We start from the raw sequence: 26,413 nt of genomic DNA on the forward strand, positions 1-26,413 counted from the left end.
TTTTCTATTTCTCGTTCTTGAATCCATCAAATGAAAAATTAAAAAAAAGTGAAAATTTTCTATAAAAAAGGAGAAAGGAAAAAGAAAGGAGAAAAAAAAAGGCATAAAAACGCATCAAATCACATATAATAGATTCTTATACAAAGAGAAGAGAAAAAGAAGAAAAAATTGCTTTAATGGACTAAAGGGACATAATAAAGGGTAGTTTGGCAATTGTTAAATATAAGAGGAGAATAAGAGGTAAGAGTTTCACTTTTTAGGAGGAATTTTTTAAGAAAGGAGTAATAGTAAATAGAAAGTAAGTGCAAGAAAGAGAGAAAATTTCCTTATATTTCAACAATACAAAAGAGAGCCTAAACTCAATTTAATGTGCATTGTGACTCTTTTTAGTTGTGAAAAAACGTTAAGCTTGAATTTTTATTTAGTAAGTGTAGTAGTCTTTTTTTTTTTTTTTTTTTTTTTTTTTTTTAATGCTGAATAAAACTTGTTTTACTTAGGATAGCAATTACAAAGAGTAGCAGTGTTTATTACAACTAATGTCTTCTGATATTCTACAGAGGATACAGGTGCTATATAAGTGAGTCATTGTTGGAGTGTGGTCTGACTAAAACCGTTAAAGTTAGTATCCTTAAAAATGTAGTAGTCATTAGACAATGTATTGGTTCCTTGTTATATGCTTTTAAACAGACTAGTCCTCACTTCCTCACTTAAAGTATTTGGTAATAGAGGCCTTGATGTGTGCAACACTATCTCTTCATCTAGGAAGAAGATAAGTGAAGGGTATTTTAGTAATTTAATACTATGAGGGCATTTTGGTCATTTCATATTAAGAGTTAACTGACACTAAATTAAACTTATGAGTTGTGTACTGGATCTGGATGCAATTTAGTTGTGGGTTACGCATAATTTAGGCCACTTAAGGGAGGCAACACGAATTTTAGGCCAACTTAAGTAGAGAACACGTGAAAGACTCAAAGAATACTAGATTTGTAGAAAATAAAATTAAAAAAATTATAATCGGCGATGAGATTCCAATACCCTAGAGCTGCGTTTATCTTTCCTAGCCAGGTTTGTTTTAAAGAGAAAATTTTTGTCACTCCCTTATAGTTAGACTCTATTTATTAAAATTACTCTACTCAAACTTTCACATATGATTCCCCCAAAGATCCAAAGTTTCACCTTTTCCTTTTTCCTTATTTTTTTTAAATACCCAAGTTGCTTTTTTTCTTTTTCCATAATTCAGTAGGTTGCTTTTTCAAATTGAGTCGGTTCACATTATTGGTTAGAGGAGCTGTAAATGCTCGCACGGAACATCTCAGCCAAGATAAGTGATGAAGATGGCCTTGATATAGAAGATTGTTGCAACTTAAATATGCTGCCTGATGGGATAGGTGAGGTACGTTGTTTGAAGAAGCTTGACATGAGAAGCTGCATTGAATTGACTGAATTGCCACTTTCGAACAACGTAGCTCACCCAACACGCAAGGCAGCATTCTTAAGTTGCAGCAATCTGATATATCAAGGAATCCCAGCTTCTGGAATCCTTTGATTGAGTCTGGTAACTGAAGTAATGCAGTATACGCATGCAGCCTTAATAACTCTAAATCAGTTATACACCCAATTCTCTCAGGTAATTCAGATAAGCTATCACAATTAGTAATGATAAGTCAATAAGTCTCTCTAAACTGATGATATCACAGATCCATGAAGGCAATTCTACCAGACAATGGCAGTAATCAATGTTGATCTCAACAAGATTAGGTAAGACATGGGATGCGTTGACGGAACACTTCACCAAAGCTTGGCCAAAATCACACAAAACTAAAGATATCTACTGCAAATTCATAAATGGCACTATGAATTCATGAAGAGAATGAACCAAAACTTTCTCTAACCTGATCCTCTTTAGATTAGCCAACCCATGAATTCTCATGAACCTGCTTAGCTCTGCATGGGTCCATCCTTGGTTTACAATGATAAGAGCCTTCAGATTCCTCATATTTTCCACAAATGAGGGTAATTCACAGTTTCTTGTTGAAGAATTCAGAATCATCACCTCAATGTTGAGAAGTTGTAAATGAGACAAGCCTTCTGGACACACTTAACCTGCAAGATTCAAGGTATCACTTGTTATGCAGAGAAAAACCAAAATTAAAAACTCATGAAACAATACAACTGTTTAGCATGTTAGAATGAATATGAGGAAACCTGTGCAGAGAGAAACAAGCTGAGCACTGAGACAGATTCTCCTTATTTATCCAGCTCTCAAGAAGGCCTTTTTCTCTTGTGTTTATGACAAGTCTTTTACGCTGCTGTTGTCGACTCTCATAGATAGCTAGGTCCCTGAGCAGATCATGCTGGGTAACAAATAGCTCATCGTAGCTAGCATCAACCTCCTTCGCAAATTTCCTGGTGAAAATGAATTTACCACTTATAGATAGATGTTAACCACAAGTAGACAGGTCTTGGGAACACTTTTGAATTCGTTGTTTGAAGAATATAATAGAACATTTACAGAACCACCAAGGAAATAAAACTGTTCATCATTTATGGGGCTCAAATCATTTATTGGGGTTGAGATTTAATTAGTTGTAGACTGCTAACAAAGACAAACGATTCACTGGTGCTCTGAAAATTTATTGTTCACCAGAGAAAAAAAAAAAGTTTATTGCATCCACGGCATAAGTTTTGTGTCAATCTAAACAATCAGTAGAATAAGAAGTGGTTGAGTATGACCGCAGCTAAACCAAATCATCCTAAGAGAGTTGTTTCTGTTTCTATTAAGTCTGTCAATAGCTCAGTTTACTCAATAGAACTTGCTATGGAGAACAGGTTTGGAAATATCAACATGAAATTGGAAATAGAGCCATCTTGGTAACTTAAACATAGAAAACTATCAGCTTCAATTAGATCAACTGTTAAGGATATGGATTACCTGTTTAGAATCATTGTATGTAGAGGATAAGGATCCCAACCTATCATGACTCTACCCTAACTGAGCATACTATTCCTCCTAGCTTTGAGTAATATCAATAACTGGAGATGTATATTGATAGTGAACTCCCTCAATGGCCTCAAGCATTAACTAGAGACGTATATTGACAGTAAACTCCCTCTATGGCCTCAACTCTCAAGCATTCTCCTCATGCTTCGTTTGGCAGGTTCCAAAAGCCACATAGAAGTATGAATATAAACAAAGTCATGCTAATCACATTCTCTTTACTAAACAAAAGGCAGGTCAGCTTGCTACTCTTTGTTTTTTTTTTCCAATAAGAATCTATGTGTATTAAACTAATGATGAAAAAAATAAAAATTGTAACATAGATACAGTTACAGAGCCATCATGAATAAGAAACCCAGTAAATAAATGAAACCAAGGACTTAAGCTCTCTCAGATACTTCCTCGGGATTGAGATTGCCTGATCTACCAACAGTAATTTTTATTTTCAAAAGAAAATACATCCTGAACCTTCTTGAAGAGACAGGGCACTGGGGCAAAAGCTTGTAGATCCACACATTGAAGCCAATAATCAACAAAGGGGTCAGGGAGGTGATCCAATGGATAAGAAACAATATCTGTCTTGTAAAAGACATACGTCTCCATGCCCAACCAGATGTTAGTCTATGTTGTGTGACTTGCAAACTGATCCATAGATGACACCAAACAGCTCATCTTGAGGATGTGCACTGGATTCTAAGGTATTTGAAGTCAGCGCAAGAAAAGGTGTCCTATTCTCAAACAATACTAATCTATAGTTGGATCCTTTGGCAAGCTCTGCTAATGATTGACATTCAACCTCAAAATATTGCACATTCCCTTGAGGTTATCTCAGGTTATACAGTTACATGGCAAAGTAAGAAACCGTCAGTATCCACATCAAATGCCTAAGCCAAGTACAAAGCAATGACAGAAGGATGCAGTCAGTATATCCTACAATACAGATCAGCATAGAACCAACCAAATTGAGATAAATTGATATTCCATCAAAGAAAAAACATAAGAAGGCATGACCTGCATTCCATTCGTCACTTCAGAGGATAACTTTGCTGACGCATCTTACTAAGGGATTGACATCTTCCATCCTATCGTATCCAAGTTAGGCATAACATAAATCTATGAACCCACTTGAGGGAGATTGGCAAGGATACGGGTTACCTTTCTAGATTTAGTGGATGCAAAGACTAAGGATACCGACCATACCGTGACTCAGCTCTAGTTAAGCATACCATACTTGTAATCCATATCCCATTCATGAATAATAAAGGGACTCTTCTGACATACCATTTCATCCCTCACTATTCCTTTCCTCAACTACGACAAATACATGCAATGAAATTAATTTTTTATCAAAACGATAAAAGAAATATGTATACCTGCTTCCAACCAAATTAACAAGATTTCATTATTGGTCAAGAATGAAAAATGGTTTGGTGACATTTGTCGACAATAAATTATAGAATGAAAAATAAGTTTGGTATGTCAAATGAAAATTTTCTAGAAATTAATAATGAAAATTAATACAAAAAAAAATCCTATTAATCTAAATATTAACAATTAACTAATTACCAAAAAATGCATCAAACAAAATATTAGCTTAACAATATTCATATAAACTATAAATTTTCCAAGAAAACAATCATACTTACTACAATATCAATGTAATGTCTACTAAAATTAAAATTACACCAAATACTTATAAAGAAAATAAGTATATATACATTCATCGTCTATCCTAATAAGCTTCCATGATTTGTTTTGCAATTTCCTTTCGATATGATTCCCATCGTAATTGTTCTGTGCGGCCTACCACATCGGCGATGTCCAAGACCTCATCACCATCGCTACCACTACTTTCAAATTGAATAGCATAGATTAAGAAATAACAATATAAAGACCAAAATACCACAATTAATCAGAGCAAATCAACATATTAATGGTGTAAAGAAGAAATTGAATAGATTAGATAGACAACAAAGATTACAATACATTTGGTGTAATCTAGATGAACTAAAATTTAGAGTACTTCATCATCAACATGTTGGTCAGCTATTAACAATGTCTTTGCCTTGATGAGTAGATCCCTTGTTCATTCTAAATTGATGACTAGTGGTCCCACATTTACCCAATGGCAATAAAATGCAAAAGAATATGATCTTTATTGGCTTGACTTGCATCACACAGCCTACATTCTTGGAATATTCCTGGATATGTTTATACCCCCACCACCCCCAACCCCCAAAAAAATAAAAAAATAAAAATCCCCCTCTGACAAGAGTTTTTTTTTTGGGTCCTTAACTATACTGGATGCAATCAAATCAATACAATGCATATCCATACACCTCTTCATTTTGTTTTCAAAGGAGAAAACAAATTATACAAACTGATTAGATGCAATACTAAACCTTACTAAACCTTAGAGCCAACTCCTTCCGAGATAATTTACATCTTCCATGGAGACAATTCAATATTTTCTTTTAATCTTTTTTTTTTAAGGTAACATATCAGATTGGAGAGACTAGTACGACACAATACTTCATATGAAACAATGCTGTTTTTAATTCCCCTAATGATACAATACTAAACTTCGATACTTCAATCCTTGGCCTTAGGATACTTCCAGCAGAAAATTTACAAGCAGATCTAGTTAAAACTTAGCCCTCCAATAGCTTCCGCAATAATTTACATCTTCCAGGGAGACACTTTAGTATTTCTAACTCTTCCTTCTAAAAGGACCCACTAGATTATACATACCAATGCGATACAATACTTGATATAAGACAACACGTACTTTGAAAAAATCTCAGTTTCATCAATCCATAAGAGCATCACTTCATGGTTTTGACTTGGGTACTATGCTTAGATGATTTATATGTATATTTTTGGTTTTGATTATTTTGACCCTGCATGTTTTATTGTGTATTATATGTGAAAAGAAAAATAGATACATGTTTGTGTGAGCTTTGAACTTCTTGGACATATGTGCCTGTAGTATGTTGTGTACATGCATCACGTGTTAACTGTTACTTTATTTTGCAGGTGCAGCAACCCAAATATAGTTTTTGAACAGTCTTACAAATCAGGAGGTACAGATCAAAAAGTATCTGCTTATTCTAAGGAAAAGGAGTTGAGAAAATTTTCACAAAACTAAATCTGAAAGAAAAAACTGCAAAAGCCGAATGGCTGAAGCAACACAAATAACTAAGATGAATTCAGTCCAAATTTATCATCTTTCTTACTTGCTTTCTTTTTTCCTTTTGTGTTCATACGAAGCAGATAGAAAAAGGAAACCAAGCCCATTGCCTAGCAATTTTAAAAGACAAATTATGAAATCCACTGAACATGATTGACACTAGTTGGGGGATAATAGCTTTGTATGCTCACCATTTTCCCAAGCATGTACAAAGTTAAAGTTAGAAGACTCTTATAGAAGTTCTGTTTTCACTTGTGGTTTCAAGGCATACATGACAATACCAATCACAGTATTTTACACATGGAGAATTGATGCACTGACCACTCCAAGAAAAAATAACATCCTTCACTTGGAAACAAAGTTGTTATTCTAATGTAGAACATTCACCAAGACCATGTTAAGCAAAACACATCAGTCGGTATTTTCCATATTGTTAATCGGCAGGCACCTAGATTGTTAGGAAGTTAAAACAATGACCGATGAAAATATAATCTGTCCTTTCTTTCACTTACCTTAGGAACGGTCAACTGAAACTCGAGGCTTTTGCAGGGGAGAAGTCTTTGAGGTCAGTCGATCTTTGAGGCCCTGCTTAGTCTGCTAACCCTTGGAATTGCTGATGAGCTTTTGGGCAGTGAAGCTTCAGGTAAACTGAATCTGTTCATTACCCAAACAGTTACAAAATAAGATCAACATCGATCAAGGAAACAGAGCTGAACCCAAAAATTCGAAAACCAAAAGAAGAGATTATCCAAAACATCAGGTAAAATATTCGGTTAATTTGTATTATAAAAATCTAAAACTGCTCAATGATTTCTCAACCAGGAGGAAGCATCGACGGAGAGCGTTGTGATACAGATCGTCCAAAAAGAAATGAAATAAAATTAAAAATAAATCCTTTCAAAACTCCGAAACAAGAAAATAGAGAGAACTAGAAAAGAAATTCATCAATGCAGATCCACCTTCAGAATTGAGAAATTTCTTTTGCAGGAATTGAGAGCTTCCTTGAGACAGGGAAGGTGGGTTTGAGAGAAGCCGCCGTAAACTGAAGAATTTTTCCAGGAAATTAGAGATGCGGTAGGGTCTGAGAAGTGATTTTATAAAATAATGTATTTTTACTGCTATACCCCTATCATAACTTCAAAATTCCAAGTATACCCCACATAATTGAGGAGAATGACTTTCAAGAATAATCCAAACTTTTAATCATGTAGATTTTGGAGGTTTTTCTATTATTTTAAATAAAAATAATAATAGATGCCAAACAATTTAAAATAATAAAAAAATCTTATAATAGACAATGAAAATTGATAAAAAATAGCCTTAGAAAACACAGAAAGCTTATGTGGTGTGGTGGTCAAACTCATCTCTAAGATCTTTGCTGATAGATTAAAGACATCTCTCACAGGTATCATATCTCCTTCCCAATCTGCCTTTGTTCCTGATAGGCTTATCTCTGACAACATATTTATGGCTCATGAAATTTTCCATTATGTGAAACATCGGAAAAAAGGGAAGAAGAAATTTATGGCGATGAAATTGGATATGCAAAAGGCATACGACAGGCTCGAATGGCCTTTCATTAGAGCCGCTTTACTCAAATTGGGTTTCTCTCCGCAATGGGTTAATATGGTGATGGAGTGTACCACTACGGTTTCGTACACCTTATTGGTGAATGGGGTGGAGAAAGGTTCTTTCTGTCCTTCACGAGGCATACGGCAAGGTGACCCTCTTTCTCCATTTATTTTCATACTAGGATCACAAATCCTTAGTTCTATTATGAATGGAGCGGAGAATCAAGGGCTGATCAAAGGCATTTGTGTCAAGAACAGGGCTTCTAGTATCTCTCATCTTTTATTCGCTGATGATTGCTTGATGTTTTCAGAAGTAAATCTACAGCAGATGTGTCACCTCAAAGAGTGTATGGACCTCTTTTGCCAAGCAAGCGGCCAAGCCATTAATGAGAACAAATCATCCTTCACTTTCAGTCCTAACACCCCTGTTCGGTTCCGAAGATGGTTTTCTAGAGTTCTCAAAATCAAGTATGGAGAAGGTCCTTCAAAATACTTGGGTTTACCTTCTGACTTTGGTGTTAAGAAGTCATCTATTTTTCAAGATGTGGGGGCAAAAGTCAGAAAAAGAACTTTGGGATGGAAAGCAAAGTTACTCTCTCAGGCAGGACGGGAAACTTTGATCAAGTCTGTGGCTTCAACGATCTCTTCCTATGCAGGATCCCATTTCCTTCTTCCGGTGGAGTTACAGAATGACATAAGGAAATCAATTACAAATTTTTATTGGGGACAGAAAGGGGATGAACACAGGGTGCATTGGATGTCGTGGACTAGACTATGTAGGTCTAAGGCAAAAGGTGGTCTCGGGTTTCGAGATCCGATATTACACAATCGGGCTTTGCTCTCAAAGGTGGCTTGGAGACTGTGGGCATATCCCGAATCCCAATGGGCCAAATTTATGAAGTCTGTGTACTTTCCTAACTGTAGCTTCTTGGAGGCTAGGAAGGGTACAAGTTCGTCATGGGCATGGCAAAGCATCATTAAAGGAAGAGAAGTACTTCAGCTGGGTCTTCTAAGTCTGATTGGAAACGGAGCCAATACACCAATTTGGGAATCAAACTGGATCCCAGGTATGCCTAATTTCAGAATTTCATCTGTTAAACCGAGCGGATGTTCAATCCAATGGGTCTCCGATCTTATTGAGCCCATCACAAAAACTTGGAAAAAAAATTATTACAACATCTGTTTACAGTCCAAGAAATGAATGAAATTTTGAAAATTCAATTAGGGCGTATACCTACTGAGGATACTATGTGCTGGGGTGGAGCCTCTAATGGAATTTTCACAGTTAAAAGTGCCTACCATGTGCTGTGCAATCAGAGAGATATCCAAACTTCAGTCTCTCCTTCAACTTCACATCGGCATCAGTGGGAAGATGTATCTTCAAAGGCCTGGGAACTAATATGGAAAGCCAAGTGTTATCCAAAAATCCAGTCATTTCTTTGGAAAGCAGTGAATTAGGCTACAGCTACAGGGGAGAATTTACAAAAGAGACAAATCAAAATTGACCCTACCTGCAGAAGATGTGGATCGGTTGTGGAATCAATTGACCATTTGCTGTTCGATTGTGTTCAATCCCGAGCAATCTGGTTCGGTTTAGGGTTATCTGGCTTTGTGGATCTGTTAGAGCAGAAATCGCTGGTGATGATTCTCAACAATTGGGGCAAATTTCCGTTTCCTAATCTGAAGGTAAATGTGGAAACTTTCAGCCTGTTCTCCTTCACTTGTTGGTTCATCTGGCTGGCAAGAAATGAGCTCTATTTTGAAGGAAAAATGGGAAGTCCTGAATGGATCGTGAACAAAGTAAGGAAGGCATACCATGAATTCTGGGCGCTGTCAAGTTCGGTTGTTGCACCTGCAGATGAAGCGATTAGGGCATGGACTCCTCCTCCGCAAGCTTCGGTGAAAATCAATTCTGACTTCTCTCTTGCTGAAGGAGACAATACTGCCGGAATGGGGTTCGTGTTGAGGGATTTCAGAGGAGCATGTCTTAGTGCGGTCTCGATTCCTGCTAATCCGACTTCTATTATTCTAGGAGAGGCGATGGCTCTTAGAGAAGCAGTCTGGTGGGCGATGAACGAAGGCTTGGTGAATGTTATGTTTGAATCGGATTCATTGACTCTGGTTCATTATTTTGAAGACCCATTTCTGCCGGTTCAATTGGATTCTCATCGGGTGGTGGAAGATATACGTCGGGCGTTTGATCTTGAACCGTCGTGGTCGGTTCATTATGTTTCTAGATGGGCTAATTCTGTAGCCGATAGTCTAGCTAGGAAGGCCCAGTCTGTGGCAAGTAGAACTGTCTGGCCTAATTCCATTCCTTGGCTTCTTGAAGCTTGTAATCAGGATGCCTCGGCCTTTTCTTGCCGTTCTTCTAATTGAAAGTTTGATTACCAAAAAAAAAAAAAAAAAAAAAAAACAATTCAGCCGAATAAAATGATGGCATAAAAGTTCAGCTAAATAAGTTAAAATGCTCAATTTTCTTACCTAATCTGCATCTAAGATAAAACTGAACTAGGTTCCTGTAATTTACTAATCCATTTAAATCCTAACCTCAAACATCTAGCCTATTTTTTCAAATGGAAAACTTGTATTATCACAGAAATGATTCATGCATAATTTTAAATGATGCAACCTTGTCTGACCTGTAGCTCTTCCAATTATTGGGGATTTGACTATTAAAAATTAAATGAATGACCTTGATGTCTTTCATATTCCATTAAACAAGCATGGGGTTGGAATGTTGGGTGATAGACAAAGCACCTCAGTTATAAGATCGTCATCTGGCTCATAGTCCATGCATTGAGAAAATGCTAGTCGCTTAAAGAGTTCCTTGGAATCCTCTTGGTTCAACTTTTCCAAAGGATATTTGGAATGATATTTCAAATTATATACTTCGTGTTAAGAAAACTATGATATGTTCAGCGGATTATTGGATTCACATCCTCTGTAATTTATTTTCCTACAATTCCCTGCAATTCCCTCATTGAATTGTGCCATGTGGCATTTAAGTAATCCAATGGTTATCTAATTTAAACTAAATTTGAATTTTATTTAAATTCACCCATAAATTTGAATTTTATTTCAACTCTTTTTTGTTGGATAACCATTGGATTACTTAAATGCCACATGGCACAATCCAATGAAGGAATTATAGGGAATTGTAGGGAAAGGAATTACAAAGGATGTGGGTCTGCGGATTATCACCAAGAAAGAAATAGAAGTATGAATCAAAGACAAGACACCACAGTTTTACTTGGTTCAATCATAGACCTATGTCCAAGAATGAGTTGAGCACTCACCAAGCTTATGCAATATTCAAATGATCAAGAGAAGGTGGTTACAGCACTATGATATTTACCCAACATTCTCTCAAGCCTTCAAAAGCAAGCAAGCTTCAATAATCACACTTCATTACTCTTGTACCAGCAGCTTCAAACACAGCAACCAGCAACCCTTCGGGCTTTGGCTTTTCAAGAAACCAGAGAAATAGAGGAGAGAAATGTTTTGATCGAATGAGATTGTAAATCCCTAACCCCCAATTCATGTATACAAATAGAGATAGTGAAAAAACTATCATGCCCCTTAAACTAAACAATAAGACATAGTCAATCCCAAAACCTCTAGAAAGCCTAAAATACCCCTGTACACATCACAACACTTCGAATGCTTCTCTTGACGTGACCAGCAACTTATATCATTCTGTTCTGGAGAAAAACTTTTCAATAATTGGTTCTTCCCAAACATCATCTAGATTCTAGAACCAACAAGAGTGGCTTTGACCTTCTCTCCTCCAGAATTTGATGAAATTGCATTATTGCATTTTCTTCACTAAGGCCAGAAGGAAGCACCTTACCACTGATCGCTTCAAGTACCCTCCGTAGAATGTCCAAGGCAGGGGTGGGATTTGACTCATCCGTCCTCTGGAACATCTAAGGAAGAATATATCACTCTTGAATTTGCCTGTACCAAACACAGTAAGAAAGTTCAAAAGGTTAAGCCAAATCTATTAATTAAACCAGAGAGCGTAACCATAAGAGAGAGAGTGCCTTCTTGAATCACTCTTGAATATGGTTTGCAAATTCAAGAAGGCACTCTCTGGATTATTTTAACTTCAAAAGCCTAGCACATTGGTTCCTAGTTCTAAGGATGGGTTTGGTTGTCAAGAAAAGAAGTATTGCTAACTATGGAGGTAAGGAAAAAACATCATTTGGATTATAATGTTTTGCCAGTTTACAGGACAAGTTTTTGCGGTCTGTGACAAAAACGAAGATGAAAGAATAGAGTTTGCTCTTGGTAAGTAGGAAAGGTGTTCTACCCTTGTGAGAAGACATTCCAGTTCCACCCATTCCATTTTCATGAACAAAGAAAAGTGAAGAAAGTAGGCAACAAAGAAGTCAATCAAAAAGACGAAGGGGAGAACGGGAAGAGGAGAAGGATTGGGATTTTTTTTTGAAGTTATTGGAAGTCATTTCTTAGTATTCTTACCTCTAACCTCTTCGTCTCGGCAAAGCATGGCAACTAGTGTTGACTTCCCATGTCCTCCAGGAGCACATAATCCAAGCACATACACGTTTTCTTTGAACAGTTCAGTCCCTCAGCGCTGTAGCATATGCAGTGAACTGTCGAGATCAAAATCTCGACCGAAATTTCGATCTTGACCGTCCGTCTCGATAAAGTAAGTGTTTTAACTACTATTTCGGATTTCTTTCTTTTTGTAGTGTTCCAAAAAAATGGAATCGAATAAGACATTGATTATCACAGGATACAGGAGGATGGGCTGCATCTCTCCTCTGTCTATGGCTTCTTCAAAACCAAAAATCAGACCCTGCTAGCCTCTCCATTTGCATCACATTTTGATCTCCACTCCTCAGTGATGAGGGCTTGTCCAAAGCCATTCAAGTCCGTTCCTTATGGAAATCTCGGTTCCTGAATGTTGTCTCATATGGAGATCTCATTCCTTGAACCTTCCTCCCAGAAAAAATTTACAAGCCTTTCGGCACCTACCTCCTCTGTTCATCAACAGGTTGTTCCTGTTTCGATGACCTTGATTCAGTACTTCCAAATTCATCTTCACTGATTCAGTCAATATCATAGCTTCCTCCACATCTGCCCAGAAGCAAGAATCCTCGGTTCAAGTATTAGCAGCAGTGTTGCCTTGTCTCCTATCCCCAAGCCATTCCTCCAACACCTTATAATGTTTAGCTCTCCCTTTGTTGCGGTAATCAGTGTTACCATTTCTATAATGATCAGCAATATCAAGAGGTTCGACCATTCTCCTGTAGGTTGTACCAGCTTCAGGCTGCCTCATTGGAGGTTTGGTCACTGTCTCCTTAACCACTTCTTCCCAATATTTTGTGAGGAAAATTCTACACTTACCAGCTTCTATAACCCTTTTGTCGTCCTTTCTGTTCTTAAAGGCATCACAGTAGCCCATCTTGGTAGGGGTGGTCTTCTTGTACCACTCAAGCTTGGCCATATATGTCTTAATGTCATTCAGTCTTTTCTCACTTGCGTAAATGTGCGAAACGTTGTCGTCATAATTTTTCCATTCTTGTTCAACCAGATCTTTGATAAAGCTTTCTTGTATCACGGAAGAAGAATTCAAAATCAATAAGTAAATGCGCAGCATTGAAGTTCAACCGGGACTTCGAAAGACTTTGATCAACGAAAATTTTCTAGTTCCCTATATTTACTTTAAAAAGTTCAACCTTGATTCTCCCCAAAACGTAAACCTTTAACTCTCATTTTCTCCTCACATTTTAAAATGATCAAATTACTCTCCCTCTTTGATAGTTGACTCTTTAACCGATTATGTTGATTTCTTAACATTTTTTTTGGTGTAAATTCACTTATGCGAAACCTTTGTTGGCTCCCTTGAGTAGATTACATTACCATTATTCAAATAAAAAAATAAATAGAAAAAAATGGATTATATTATATATAATTCAATTTAATATTTAATCTAACATATGTGTTCATATCTTCTACCATTCTCACTCGTACAATTCCGATCTAGGATTACAACACTCTAATACACAACTAACAGTTTCAGTGCTTAGTGAAAATATAAATATAATTTTTGAAAATAAAATTTTTTTATAAAAATAAATAAATAAATCACATAATGAATTCTTAAAGAAAAATGAAAAGTGAGAAGAAAATCAATCATGGTTGTTACGTCCATAATGAATGGCATCTCTTAACAAAGACGTGGATGCGGAGAGAAAAGCAATAAAAAAAACTTATAACAAAAAATGAAATGAACTATTTTAATCAACTAAATAGACAAATATAAAAACTAATTAATTTGACCCTTGGAAAGGTGAGTTGAAGGTTCACTTACAGGCCGATTTCTTCGAACTCCAACCGTGTCCAGTTGAAGTGTTAACCCGGCTCGTAATGGATCGTCGTCGCTCAAAGCCCATGGCTGTGAAGCTCCAGTGGAGTTGGAGAGAATCATCTGATGGATAAGATGTTTCAATAGATTCTCATAATCCATGAGACTGTTGGGCATCTGAGATGGTCTTGCAGATTCAGTCGTCGTTTCCAACACTTGGAGTACTGAATCAGGGTGATCGAAGCAGGCACAACCTGTTGATGAACAGAGAAGGTAGGTGCCGAAAGGCTTGTAGGTTTTTTCTAAGAGGAAGGTTCGAGGATGATTACTATTTAAAGAGTCTCATAACCAATAAATCATGATTGATGAAGATGATAGTTAGGAACTTGACTTCTCAACGGAGAGATCGTGGTTCAACCCCTACAGGTGGCATATGTAATATCCATGTCTTCTATATATAAAAGCACATTTGTACATTAAAAAAAAAAACAACAATGGATAAGTGACAAAACTAGGAATAATAAGATGAAGGCAGGGCTTGGGTACAGAGACAAGGTAGGACCCAAGAATAAGTGCAGGGCTTGGGTACAGACACAGGGTAGGTAGTAAGCAAAGTACAAAGCAGAGGAGGGGGGAAGGGATAGGCTGCCAGTTACAGAGGGGGAGCGGGGGGGGAGAGAGAAAACAACAGCACTGGGCACAATGAGAGTGGACGAAAATGACATATTTGTGGATGATTTGAATGAATGAGATGCTCTTATTCCATCTAATGATAAATAAGATGCTAGTGTGTATAATTTTATTAAACCCCTTCCAAAAAATTTCTAGATTGATAAGAGGATTTGAACAAAACTACTCAGGTGGACAAATTACATGAAGGTATACAAGTTCACAGACAATTTACCTCTGAAGTCTAAAAACATAAACTGAACCTATAGCAACAAAATAGCACCACTGTTCATATTCAATTTTACAATATGAAACCAATTGAGTAGAGAAAAGACATCCATAGACAACAGTTTAAAAACAAAAATAACAACAAAATCATGGTACATCAGTACATGCCCATATCCATCCCTCTTATTGATTGGGAAAACCAATTTAGATAAATGACTCCAGTAGACAAAAGAGTTTGAAACTCAATGCAGAAGATTATTTCTTACTTGGCTATGCCTGCACACAGGTGCACACCACCGAACCGATCAGGTGACATTCCTTTCCCAAAACTAAAATACCCAGACACTCATGCTACAAGCCAATATTCATCCCTGTTACTAATTGAAGTTCTCCCATTAGCCACTTTTATGTTTGCCCCTCCAAGATTCATTCAAATCAGTTGTCAAATATAAATCCCTAAAAATTCCAAGCTGTGCTCCTCTTTTAGCACAGTTATTTTCGGACGAGATGCCAGATGTTCCCAGAGACGAGCAGTGTTTTCACAACAAATCACTTCCTCTAAATGAATAAGATGCATGGTTGAAAGTGGCAATTCAGTCAATTCAATGCAGCCTCTCATGTCAAGCTTCTTCAAACAGCGTAACTCACCTATCCCATCAGGCAGCATATTTAAGTTGCAACAATCTGCTATATCGAGGAACCTCAGCTTCTGAAGGCCTTTTATCGAATCTGGTAACTTGAGCAATCCCGTACATGCACTCAACCTCAACAAATCTAAATTTTTTATACATCCAATTCTATCAGGCAGTGCAGATAACCCATCACAGTTAGTAATACTGAGTGTCTGTAAATTGAGGATATCACAGATCCATGTTGGCAATTTCTCCAGAGTATGGCAGTAATCGATGTTAATCTCAACAAGATTAGGTAACACATTGGAGACATTGATGTTGCTATTCATCAAAGCTTGTCCAAAGTTACACATCACTAAAGATATCTTCTGCAAATTCCTCAAAGGCACCATGAATTCATGGAAGGATGGAATCACGATTTTCTCTAACCTGATCCTCTTTAGATTAGTTAATTCACTGGGTGTTACCAAATTGCTTAACTTGGCATAAGCGAGTCCGCAGTTCACAATGATAAGAACCTTGAGCTTCCTCATCTTTTCCATGAATGGGGGCAAGGCATAGTTACTTGCAGAGAAATTCAGAATCAGCACTTCAGCTTCGGGAAGTTGCAAGTCATACCAGCTATCAGCACGCATTTCACCTACAAGATTCAGCCTATTAATTATTATGCAGAGGGAAAGGGAAAAGAATAACTCAAGATTCAGCATGTAAAGAACTTAAGAAGAATGTGAAGAAACCTGTGCAGAGAGAAATAAGACGGGCATCAAGATTCTGGTTCTCCTTTTTTCTCCAGCTCTCAGGAAGGCCTTCTTCTCTTTTGTACATGATAAGTCTTTTACTCTCATTCTCTCGACTCTGGTGCATAGCCAGGTCTCTAAGGAGATCATGTTGGGTAACAAATACCCCATTGAAGCTAGCAACAATCCCCGTTGCAATTTTCCTAAAGAAAATGAATTTACTGCTTATATAAACATGTTACCACTAGAAAATACATCCTGTACACACTACACTATCCAATCAATTGCTTGGAGAATATAACAGCAAGACATTTAGGAAACCATAAAAACGATAAAACTGTTCATTTAAGGGCTTCAGATCATTTATTTACTGCCAGAGTGCATTTTCTGTCTCACATAATTTTCTTTCATTATTTCCCTTCACTTGTTTTTGAAAATATGGACCCAAATGCAGCATGGGGAATCCTCACCTGGGATTTAATTAATTGTAGAATGCTAACTCAGATGTACAATTCAGGTGGTGCTTTGAAGGGGGAGACAAGTGTTTGTTACATCCTTGCAGCAGTTCGCGATGTCAATCAAAGCAATTAATAGAACATCAGGTTGGTGCTGACCTAAGCTAAACCAGGACCATGCTAAGATAGTTTCTTCATTAATTGACTTTGTCAAATGGTAAATTTACCACCTTAATAAAACTTGACATGCAGAACATGATAATCAGAAATATACAGAAAACTAGGAACAGCAGTTATCTTGGTAATCAACTTAGCCAGTGGGAAAAGAAAAAAAAACAGTTTCAATTAAAAACAAATACATCCAACAAATTTGTTTACTGATCGGAAGGACTTGAGGGAAAATAATACCTGTTTCCAACCAAATTCACAAGATTTCGAGATGCAAGTTCAACAAGATTGACATAGGCATCATCTTCATAATCTAGCTCATAGAGTTCATACCAAATATCAATCAGAACAGATGCAGTGATTCTTTTGTCTTCAGGAAATGAAGCCAAGTCCAGAAAACACTCTCGAATTTTATCCAAGGAATCCAAGCTTGCTGCTAGACGTTCCTGCAATTGTTCATTGAAGTCAAGAATGGAGGCACCTTTCGCTAGTCTTTTAGCCCTGTTTTCCCATATTACTCGGGACTGCTGGGACAGTGATCTGGCAATCACCACAATAGCAAGTGGGAAACCATTGCAACATTTTACTATCTGCAGTTTAACACCATCAAGTAGAGTAAGTCATAGTTCAGGAGGGCAGGACCAATGATAGCATAAAATTTCAGATAAACAAGTTAAAGTGCTCACTCTTCTTACTTAACCTGGATTTGTCAATGCAAGATAAAGTTGGACAAGACTGTACTATGTTATAATTTAACTGTCAGAAACCCAAAATGAAACATTTTCCTTGTTGATCCACATGTCAAAATTGATTCAAACTCATATACCAAACTCTTTGTAGCAAAGACTTACATGACCACACAAATTTTAGGTTCATGTGTCTTTTTTTTAAAGATTGAAATACTGATGTTTGACATGTAAAGCTTCAGATCTTGGTGTTTAGACTTACAAAAGAAAAAAGGGGCAACCTTCCTGTCTTTCTGTTCCATAAGACAACCGGTGGACTTATTAGCCTAGACTTATAAATATGCATGTAATCAGACCTCTTCAGTTTTTAAGGATTTCATTTCTTTACAATGGCTTTCATCCTAAATGTTTGACCAGAAAAATATAAAACAGTTCATGGTGAAATTTAATCTAATCACTTTTCTCATATTCTTTAATCTTCTACACTAGGCTCATAGTTGCCTCACATCAGTTACTTTTATGCAAGAAAAATTTCTTAGCTTCCTTTCTGTTTGACATATCAAAACCCCAAGTGCAGAGTTTGAATCTGGCTATTGTGGTTTTAGAGGCTAAAAATTTTATATCCTAAGTGCAAGTGGAGATATTAATCTAAACATTTATACACATTATGCAATCAAAGTGGTTGGGAGCTAGAGAAAAGCACCTTATTCAGAATATCTTCATCTGGCTTATAATCCTCAATTCCATCTTGAGACAGGGCTGTCCGACGAAAGAGAGCCATGGAATCCTGGTGATTGAGCGTCCTCAAATTATATTTAGAATGAGGCTTTGAATTATATACTTTGAATGCTTCTCTTGATGTAACCAGCATCTTATATCCTTCTGCTCTACAGAAAAACTTCTCAATAACTGATTCATCCCAAACATCATCAAGAACCAACAATAGTGGCTTTGATCCTCTCTGCTTTAGAAGGTAATGAAATTGCTTAGTTGCATCTCCTTCACTCAGGTCAGACCCAGGTTCTTTACCACTAATTTCCTTGAGTAGTCTTGGTAGGATCTTTAATGTAGGCGTCCTTGAAACAGTTACAAAGAATATTTGATCCTTGAATTTCTCTGTACCAATTAGAATATAAGAAAGCCATAACGTCTAGATAGATCTGTTCATAAAAAAGGAGAAAAAAGTATAATAGGCTGGAGTTCATATCTTACCTCTTACTTTTCTGTCTCGGCAAAGCATGGCAGCTAAAGTGGACTTCCCACATCCACCAGGAGCACATAGTCCCAGCACAGTCAAATCTTCTTTAAACAATTCAATCTTCAATTCTTCCAGGGGTATTTTGAATCCAACAACAAAATCTGGAATTTCAGGAACGGAAAACAAACCCAAGTTCCCAACAGAACCCATCGCACCTACGTTCCGTCCCTGCTGCAGAGTCAGGTTCAGTTCTACCATCTCCTCTATAAGTTGGTTAATGTCGCGCTTAACTAGTTGGGCGTCACGTTGAGCCACTTTGGTGTCTCGCCAGATTTCAACCACCAACTCCCGTTGGCAAAACCTCTGAATAGTTTCATCCAAATTGAGGATCTTGGTGGAGTAACGAAGCCTCTGAACGATGTTCAAAGACGAGACCTCGTCGCACCTGAGGACAAGATCTTTTCCCTTCTGCAACTTCTTGATCAAGTTCTCCAGCCCTTCTCGTTTACGATCGTTTAACTCTAGATCCAGTAGCCTCCCTTCTTTAAAAATAGGAACCACATGTTCCAGAGTACTTTGGAGTTGTTCAAGGTCTTTTCTGAAATTGATAGTCTTATTCTTAGTTTTTAATACCATAGACAGCAGTTCTCCAGCTACTGCACCAGCGAATGAACCCACGATTATTCCCTCCGCCATCTTCTGTATGTTTCTCTCACTTTCAAAGACTCCTTGTGAATCCGAATCCCAAACTCAGGAATTTCAATTGGAGCTTCGAGGGCGAGAGACAGTATCTGCTATAAAGCCCGTAAAGCCTAAGTTGCCGAAGGAAGAGAAGAAAAACAGATGTGGGCAGAGGAGAAAGACCCTCGACAATACTTGCTTAGAGGAGAAGGAATGGATGCCTGGAGCTGGTGAGCATTTCTCCTGAATTTCTGATATCCTTCTCGTTGACTGACTTCTGCTCGCGTCTTCGTTTCTGGTTCGGGTAGATTTCCTGCGAGTTCTGCCCGCGTCTTGCCCGCGTCTTCTAAACGAAAAGAAAAAAAAAAAAAAAACCTTCGTGTTGGCGTTTTTTACTGATTAGTCCTAAGAAACTTCGAATATGGCCAATATTTTTTAAAAGAAAAGCGCCAATGCACCGAGGAGGAGAAATGATAAAATAAGTTTTCAAATGTCCTACTTGTCATTAAAAAAAAATATAAAGAGAATATCTCAACTCAAAATTATATAAATATCACTTATCTCTCCTCTTACTTGACCAAATGACATTTTTGACCCCTTTTAATTGAATAATATCACTTAGCGCCTCTTTTGGTGGTAAAATTATCAAACACTTATTTTCTGTTAATTTTTTTCTATTAAATTCTATTTTTACTGTTAAATATTTTTTTAAACTCTAAATTACCTTCAATTTGAAAATATTATTTTAATTTAAATTTTAGATATTGCTTAGTTAGAATTTTAAAAGTTTAATTTTAATTTTAAAATATATTTTAATTTGCTTTTCACATGTAAAATGAAGAATATAAAGAAGGAAAAAGAGTCTAAATCTGCTTTCTAAGTTCAGTTTCTGTATGAACTTTGAGGTTCAGCTGATAACTTGTTTTTCCAAATAACATTTCTGTGAGAATTTTCTGAAGTTAGGTAATGTGTTGTGCAAGATCCTTAGAAAATAAATATAGTGGAGTAGAACAATACAATATTGAGAAGGATTGAATCTCCTAAATAAAATTTCTAAACGATAATGGATTGTCCACAATTTGAAGCCGAAGCAACTCAAATACTCAATGGAAAAAATTATACAGCAAAAATGTTTACAAGTGCATAGACTAATGCACCATGTGAACTCAACTTAAACTGAAACTTTTTTATACAAAAGAGCATCACTGCACAGACTCTATTTCTCAGAATGGAACAAAGAAGGTAGACAGATTTTACACAACATGATAACACACATTATTTGGAAGACTCTGATGGACTAGACAAAAGAGTAACTAGAAAATAAAAAGAATCCAGAAGAACACTACAGACCTTCAAATTCGTCCCTGATTGAGTTCTCCTTTTCAGCATTTCTCCTCTGTTTGCCTTTCCAGAATTTAGTCAAATTAGCTTCAAATGTCAATTCCAAGCCAATCTAAGTTATTGTCCTTTTTGTGCACAGTTACTTTTAGATTAGATGACAGAGCTTCCCAAAGACTAGCTGTGTCTTCATCACAAATCACTTCCTTTAAATGAACTAGATCCATGACTGAAGGTGGCAATTCACTCAATTCTATGCAACCACTCATGTCAAGCTTTTTCAAACAATATAACTTGCCCATCCCATCGGGCAGCATATTTAAGTTGCAGCAATCTGATATATCAAGGAATGTCAGCTTCTGGAGTCCTTCTATTGAGTATGGTAAATTAAGTAATCCAGTACATGCATGATGCATGCAGCCTTAACAGCTCTAAATCTGTTATACATCCAATTCTCTCAGGTAGTGCAGATAAGTTATCACAGTTAGTAATGCTAAGTATCCGTAAAGTTTTGATATCACAGATCCAAGGAGGCAACTCCACCAGATTATGGCAGCAATCAATGTCGATCTCGATGAGATTAGGTAACACATTGGAGACATTGATTGTGCATTCCATTGAAGCTTGGCTAAAATCACACATAACTAAAGATATCTTTTGCAAATTCGTCAACGGCAATTTGAATTCATGAAGGGAAGGAATCGATACTTTTTCTAACCTGATCCTCTTCAGACTAGAAAATTTACCAACTGTAATCAAATTACTCAGCTTGGTATGGGCCCTTCCATGGTTCACAATCATAAGAACCTTTAGCATCCTCATTTTTTCCACAAATGGAGGTAAGGCATAATTACTTGCAAAGAAATTCAGAATCAGCACCTCAACTTCAGGAAGTTGCAAGTCGTACCAGTTTTCTAGACACATTTCACCTGGAATTTTCAGCCTATTACTTGTGATGCAGAAGAAAAGGAGACACAAAGAATCAAAAACAACAAAACAGTCCAGCATGTAACAATGAAAGGGTAGAAACCTGTGCAGAGAGAAACAAGACGGGCATCCAGATAGAGGTTCCCTTTTTTTCTCCAGCTCTCAGGAAGGCCTTCTTCTTTTTTGTCCATGATAAGTCTTTTACTCTGCTGCTCCCGACTCCAGTAGATAGCTAGGTCTCTGAGCAGATCATGCTGGGTAACAAATAGTTCATTGAAGGTTGCAACAATCTCCGTTACACTTTTCCTGCTGAAAATAAAATTACTGCTTATAGATATATGTTCTCCGCAACTGGACAGAGTCAACAGACCTTGTAAAAATTATCCAATCCAGTTTGAAGAATAGTAAGACATTTAGGAAATCACCAACACAATAAAATTGCTCATTTATGGGATCAAGATCAACTATTGTTAATGAGATCTAACTACCAGTAGAATGTACGCAATACAACTATTCATTTATGGGGTTCAGATCATTTACTGGAATGAGATTTAATCAGTTGGAGAATGTCAACACATACATACAATTCAGTGATGCCTTTGAAGGGAGATATAGGTGTTTATTGCATCCTTGTAGCAGCTCTCCATGTCAACCTAATGAATCAATAGAATTATAGAACAGAAAGTTTTTTCTTTTTCATTCTTATTTAGTTTGTCAATCTATTACTCTACCTTATCTAATAAAACTTGCTAAGGTGGGTATGATTAGAAGATCAATGGAAAATAGAAAACAGAAGTCATCTTTGTGGTCAATTTGGCCAGTAAAAAGTATCAGTTTCAATTAAAGAACCAACTACGTGCAGGACAATTTTAATTACTCATTAGAAAAATAAAAGGAAAATATATACCTGCTTCCAACCAAATTAATGAGACTTCGAGAGGCAAGTTCCAGAAGAATCACGAAGGCATCACTTTCATCATCCAGTTCATAAAACTCGCACCACATATCAATCAAAGCAGAGGCAGGGATCCTTTTGTCTTTAGGAAAAGAACCCAAGTCCAGAAAACATTCTCGGGCTGTTTTACCTAAGGTATCCAAGCTTGCTGCTAGACGTTCCCTCAATTTTTCATCAAAATCAAGAACATGAGCTCCTTTTGACAGTTTCTTAGCCATGTTTTTCCATATCAATGGGGGCTGCTGGGACAGGGATTTGGCAATCACTGTTATAGCGAATGGAAAACCACCACAACATCTTACTATCTGCAATTTAACACCATCAAGTAGAATTTCAGAGTTCAGGAAGGGCTAGAAGAATGATAAGAATCTAGCTCAACTAGTTACCCTATTCATTTTTTCCCACTTTATCTGGATGTGAAAGCAGCACCAAGAAGTATAGGGTAGAGATGAACTAGATACCTTAGTACTGTGTTTTAACTTACCTATCAGAATCCCAACTTGAATCCTATTTTTTATTAATGATAAATTTAGATTCAGGCTTGCATCCTAAAACCAGCATAGTAAAGACTAACATGATAAGAAAAAATTTAAGATTCACGAGTACTTTGTAAAAGATTGAATTATGTTTTCCTTGCTCAACCTGTAGCTCTTCAGATTCTTGGGTGTTTGAATTATTAACATGAAAGGATGACCAACTAGCCTAGACTTATAAATATGCATGCCATCTAACTTCTTAGTCTATAAGAAATTCTATACTCTATGGTCCAGAAACTAATTTTCATCCTAAAGGTTTGACTGTCATTGCATCCAACCATTCATATTGAATAGCTCATCTATCTTAATGCTTTATTTTTATCTTTCAAAAAAAGCCTTACAGGTTTCCTTTGCCAATTAGCTTTTATGTGAGAAATTTGTCTTGGCTTGTTTTTTGTATTGCATTTCTAAAAGCCTAGTAGAGATTTTTTTACATACGGATATGTTAATCTACACAAGGATGCATATTATGCAAGAAAGAGTTTGGAAGATAGACAAAGCACCTTATTTAGAATATCCTCATCTGGCTCATAGTCGTCCTTCCCATCTTGAGAGAATGCTGTACAACGGAAGAGATCCATGGAATGTTGTTCACTAAGTGTTTTCAAAAGATATTTGGAATGATATTTAGAATTAAATCTTTTGAATTCTGTTCTTGATGTAACCAGCATCTTATATCCTTCTGTTCTAGAGAAGAACCTCTCAATAAGTGACTCATCCCAAACGTTATCCAGAACCAACAATAGTTGCTCTGATTTTCTCTGCTTCAGAAGGTGATGAAATTGTTTAGTTGCATCTTCTTCACTCAGGTCAGACCCAGACACCCCACCACCAATCTCCTCAACTAATCTCTGTGCGATCCTTAAGGAGGGTGTCATTGAGACAGTAACAAAGAATATTCTATTCTTGAATCTTCCTGCACGAAACAGAATACAAGAGAGTTGAGATGATCAGAGATCTTAGCTTTCAAAATCAAAGATGGGTAAAATGCAGGGTTGAATCACATTCTGTGGCTTGCAAAACAAAGTTCTTTAGTTTTGACTTTTGCAATTCAATTTAGGGTAACTAGTTCTTGTGGTTTATGACGAGGACAAAGAATAGAGTTCTTCCTTCGTCAGATGGATTCTACCCATTTCATTTTCCATTAACAAGATAAGTTCTAGATCATCCAATTGAAATACAGCCGCAGAAGAAAGGGGGGAAAAACTTTCTGGAGTTAGAAAGTCTTACGTTTAACTTGTTCGTCATGGCAAAGCATGGCAGCTAATGTCGACTTTCCACACCCACCAGGAGCACACAGACCAAGCAACGTCAAATTTTCTTTGAACAATTCATTCTTCAACTCTTTTAGACGCATTTCGAATCCAACAACAGGATCTGGAAGTTCAGGTACTGCAAACAAACCCTCATTTCGTAGCAGAGGCACACCAACACTCACCCCCGAAATTGGACTTTGTTGATGCTGAATAATCAGTTCTTTAATCAATCCTATAAGCAATTTGTTATCACGCCAATTTTCGACTTGTAATTCCATCCCGCAGAACCTACTAATGGATTCAACCAATTGGGAGATTTTAATGGAATACTGAATCTTCTGGAAGATGTTCCATGACGGGACCTTACAGCACTCCTTAACTAGCTTTTCTCCTTCGTTCAACTTCAGGATCATGTCCTCGAGCTTCTTCGATTTATGATCGTTCAACTCTAAATCCAAACATCTCCCTTCTTTAATCAAAGGAATCACATAGTCGAGAGTATTTCGCAGCTTTTCAACATCTTCCGGGAAACTGACGACCTTCTCCCTGAATTCTAATATCACACTCAACGCCTCTTCAGTAACCGCACCCAAGACGAGCTCCGCCATGTCCAAAGTTTCTCAGTCTCGCAGACTCTTTAGCTCCTCCGATGGAGAGTTGCAGAGAGATAAGCCGAAGCCGGCGATAGAAGGGATGCCAAGTAAGCGGAAGGTGGAGGCCGGCACGTCCAGGTGAGCACTCAATTTTACAAATTTTCAATTTGAACTGAATTTTCTTATTTTTATTATAAAAGTTTTTTATCGTGTGGGTCCGAACGCCCCCCCGGGGGAGCCAAAATAATTTAACCCCCCTGAATTTTAGGGGGGGCCCGGCCCCGGGGGGGGACGGTGTGTCGTCTTAACACCAACTAATGTTGGCCCCCTTAGTATAATATATTACGTGTGGATCCCAACCAAACCCTATAAAGGTTATTTAATTCATTGTGTTATTATATATTTTTAACCATATAATTAACATTAAATACCAATTGTATCTTTTTAAAACTATATATTAATACAATGTATTAAATAATTTAAAGGACACTTTGATCGATTCCGGTCACGTTTGAAATTTTCTTCTTTATTTTTAGTACAAAGGAGCTTTATTAAGCCGGGGGATGGGGATATTAGTATGCCTTAAGGAGAATCGAACCCACGACCTCTTCACTAAAAAGTGTTTGATTTCAACCACTAGAACAGTTATGCGTTAGCTTAAAATTTGAATATACTTAATAGCGGCTAACGGCATAGTTTGGTTAGGATCCACACGTAATATAATGTACTGAGGAGACTCAACATTAGTTTATGGTCTACTAAAGGGATCCACACATAAAAACTCTTATTACAATTTTCAGAGGAATGCTGGTGACTTGAAAAATGTTAATTGTAGTGAGTACTTTCACTCTAACTTTTCCAGAAGGAAAGACGTTGAATATAGCCTTGTTAACTGTTGTTCTCCAACTTAAAAGATGAAAACCTTTACCCAAAAAAAAAAACTTAAAAGATGAAAACGAACTTGAGAGAGCCTATAAATACAATCCAAGATCTTTGAGACAAAATCATTTGAACCATCCATGCGTAAGAGTAATTCTTATGCTCTTGATTTTTATTGAGAATTTTTAGAGAATGTCTTACTTTCTTCTCTGTATTGCTTAGGTTAGTTCAATCTGGCCTAGTTAAAACGTTACGATCTGGCAAATAAGGTGGTTTGGTTAACTTCTACTGCATGGTTCCTACATCTTGGATTCTAATATATTGTTTATATCTCTCGCCCTTTACAATAAATTTATTTTTTACCAAAAAAAAAAAC

The 26,413-nt window shown here is 36.9% G+C and overlaps 3 protein-coding genes and 1 pseudogene across 4 annotated transcripts; all 4 read right to left on the bottom strand.

Moving 5' to 3' along the window:
- Positions 1-439: 439 nt before the first annotated feature.
- On the bottom strand, positions 440-12,854 carry LOC149014919 (putative disease resistance protein At5g66900; annotated as a pseudogene). The gene is made up of 7 exons (XR_016173425.1): positions 12,767-12,854; positions 12,248-12,355; positions 11,411-11,722; positions 10,523-10,653; positions 4,375-4,400; positions 2,209-2,409; positions 440-2,106 (listed from the first exon to the last, which is right to left on the bottom strand). The product of XR_016173425.1 is annotated as a putative disease resistance protein At5g66900 (transcript).
- Positions 12,855-12,893: 39 nt separating this feature from the next.
- Positions 12,894-15,312, bottom strand: LOC149014920 (senescence-associated carboxylesterase 101-like). Its single transcript, XM_089155383.1, has 3 exons — positions 15,263-15,312; positions 14,075-14,427; positions 12,894-13,342 (listed from the first exon to the last, which is right to left on the bottom strand). The coding sequence occupies exons 1-3, from the start codon at positions 15,310-15,312 to the stop codon at positions 12,894-12,896; spliced, it is 852 nt and encodes a 283-aa protein (XP_089011509.1).
- Positions 14,830-19,889, bottom strand: LOC149014921 (putative disease resistance protein At5g47280). Its single transcript, XM_089154940.1, has 5 exons — positions 18,887-19,889; positions 18,378-18,790; positions 17,229-17,578; positions 16,366-16,568; positions 14,830-16,268 (listed from the first exon to the last, which is right to left on the bottom strand). Exons 1-5 carry the CDS (start codon positions 19,566-19,568, stop codon positions 15,439-15,441), a joined length of 2,478 nt encoding a protein of 825 aa, XP_089011066.1. The 5' UTR covers positions 19,569-19,889; the 3' UTR covers positions 14,830-15,438.
- A 710-nt stretch (positions 19,890-20,599) lies between these two features.
- LOC149014922 (putative disease resistance protein At5g66900) lies at positions 20,600-25,208 on the bottom strand. The gene is given in 6 exon segments (XM_089155676.1): positions 20,600-21,301; positions 21,303-21,820; positions 21,922-22,124; positions 22,726-23,078; positions 23,813-24,225; positions 24,540-25,208. Coding segments are annotated over 6 exon segments (2,439 nt in total). The 5' UTR covers positions 25,174-25,208; the 3' UTR covers positions 20,600-20,983.
- Between the last annotated feature and the right edge of the window lie 1,205 nt (positions 25,209-26,413).

The sequence above is a fragment of the Hakea prostrata genome, chromosome 5 (assembly GCF_041222555.1).
Source record: "Hakea prostrata isolate BN-2017 chromosome 5, UWA_Hpros_2, whole genome shotgun sequence".
Lineage (NCBI taxonomy): Eukaryota > Viridiplantae > Streptophyta > Magnoliopsida > Proteales > Proteaceae > Hakea > Hakea prostrata.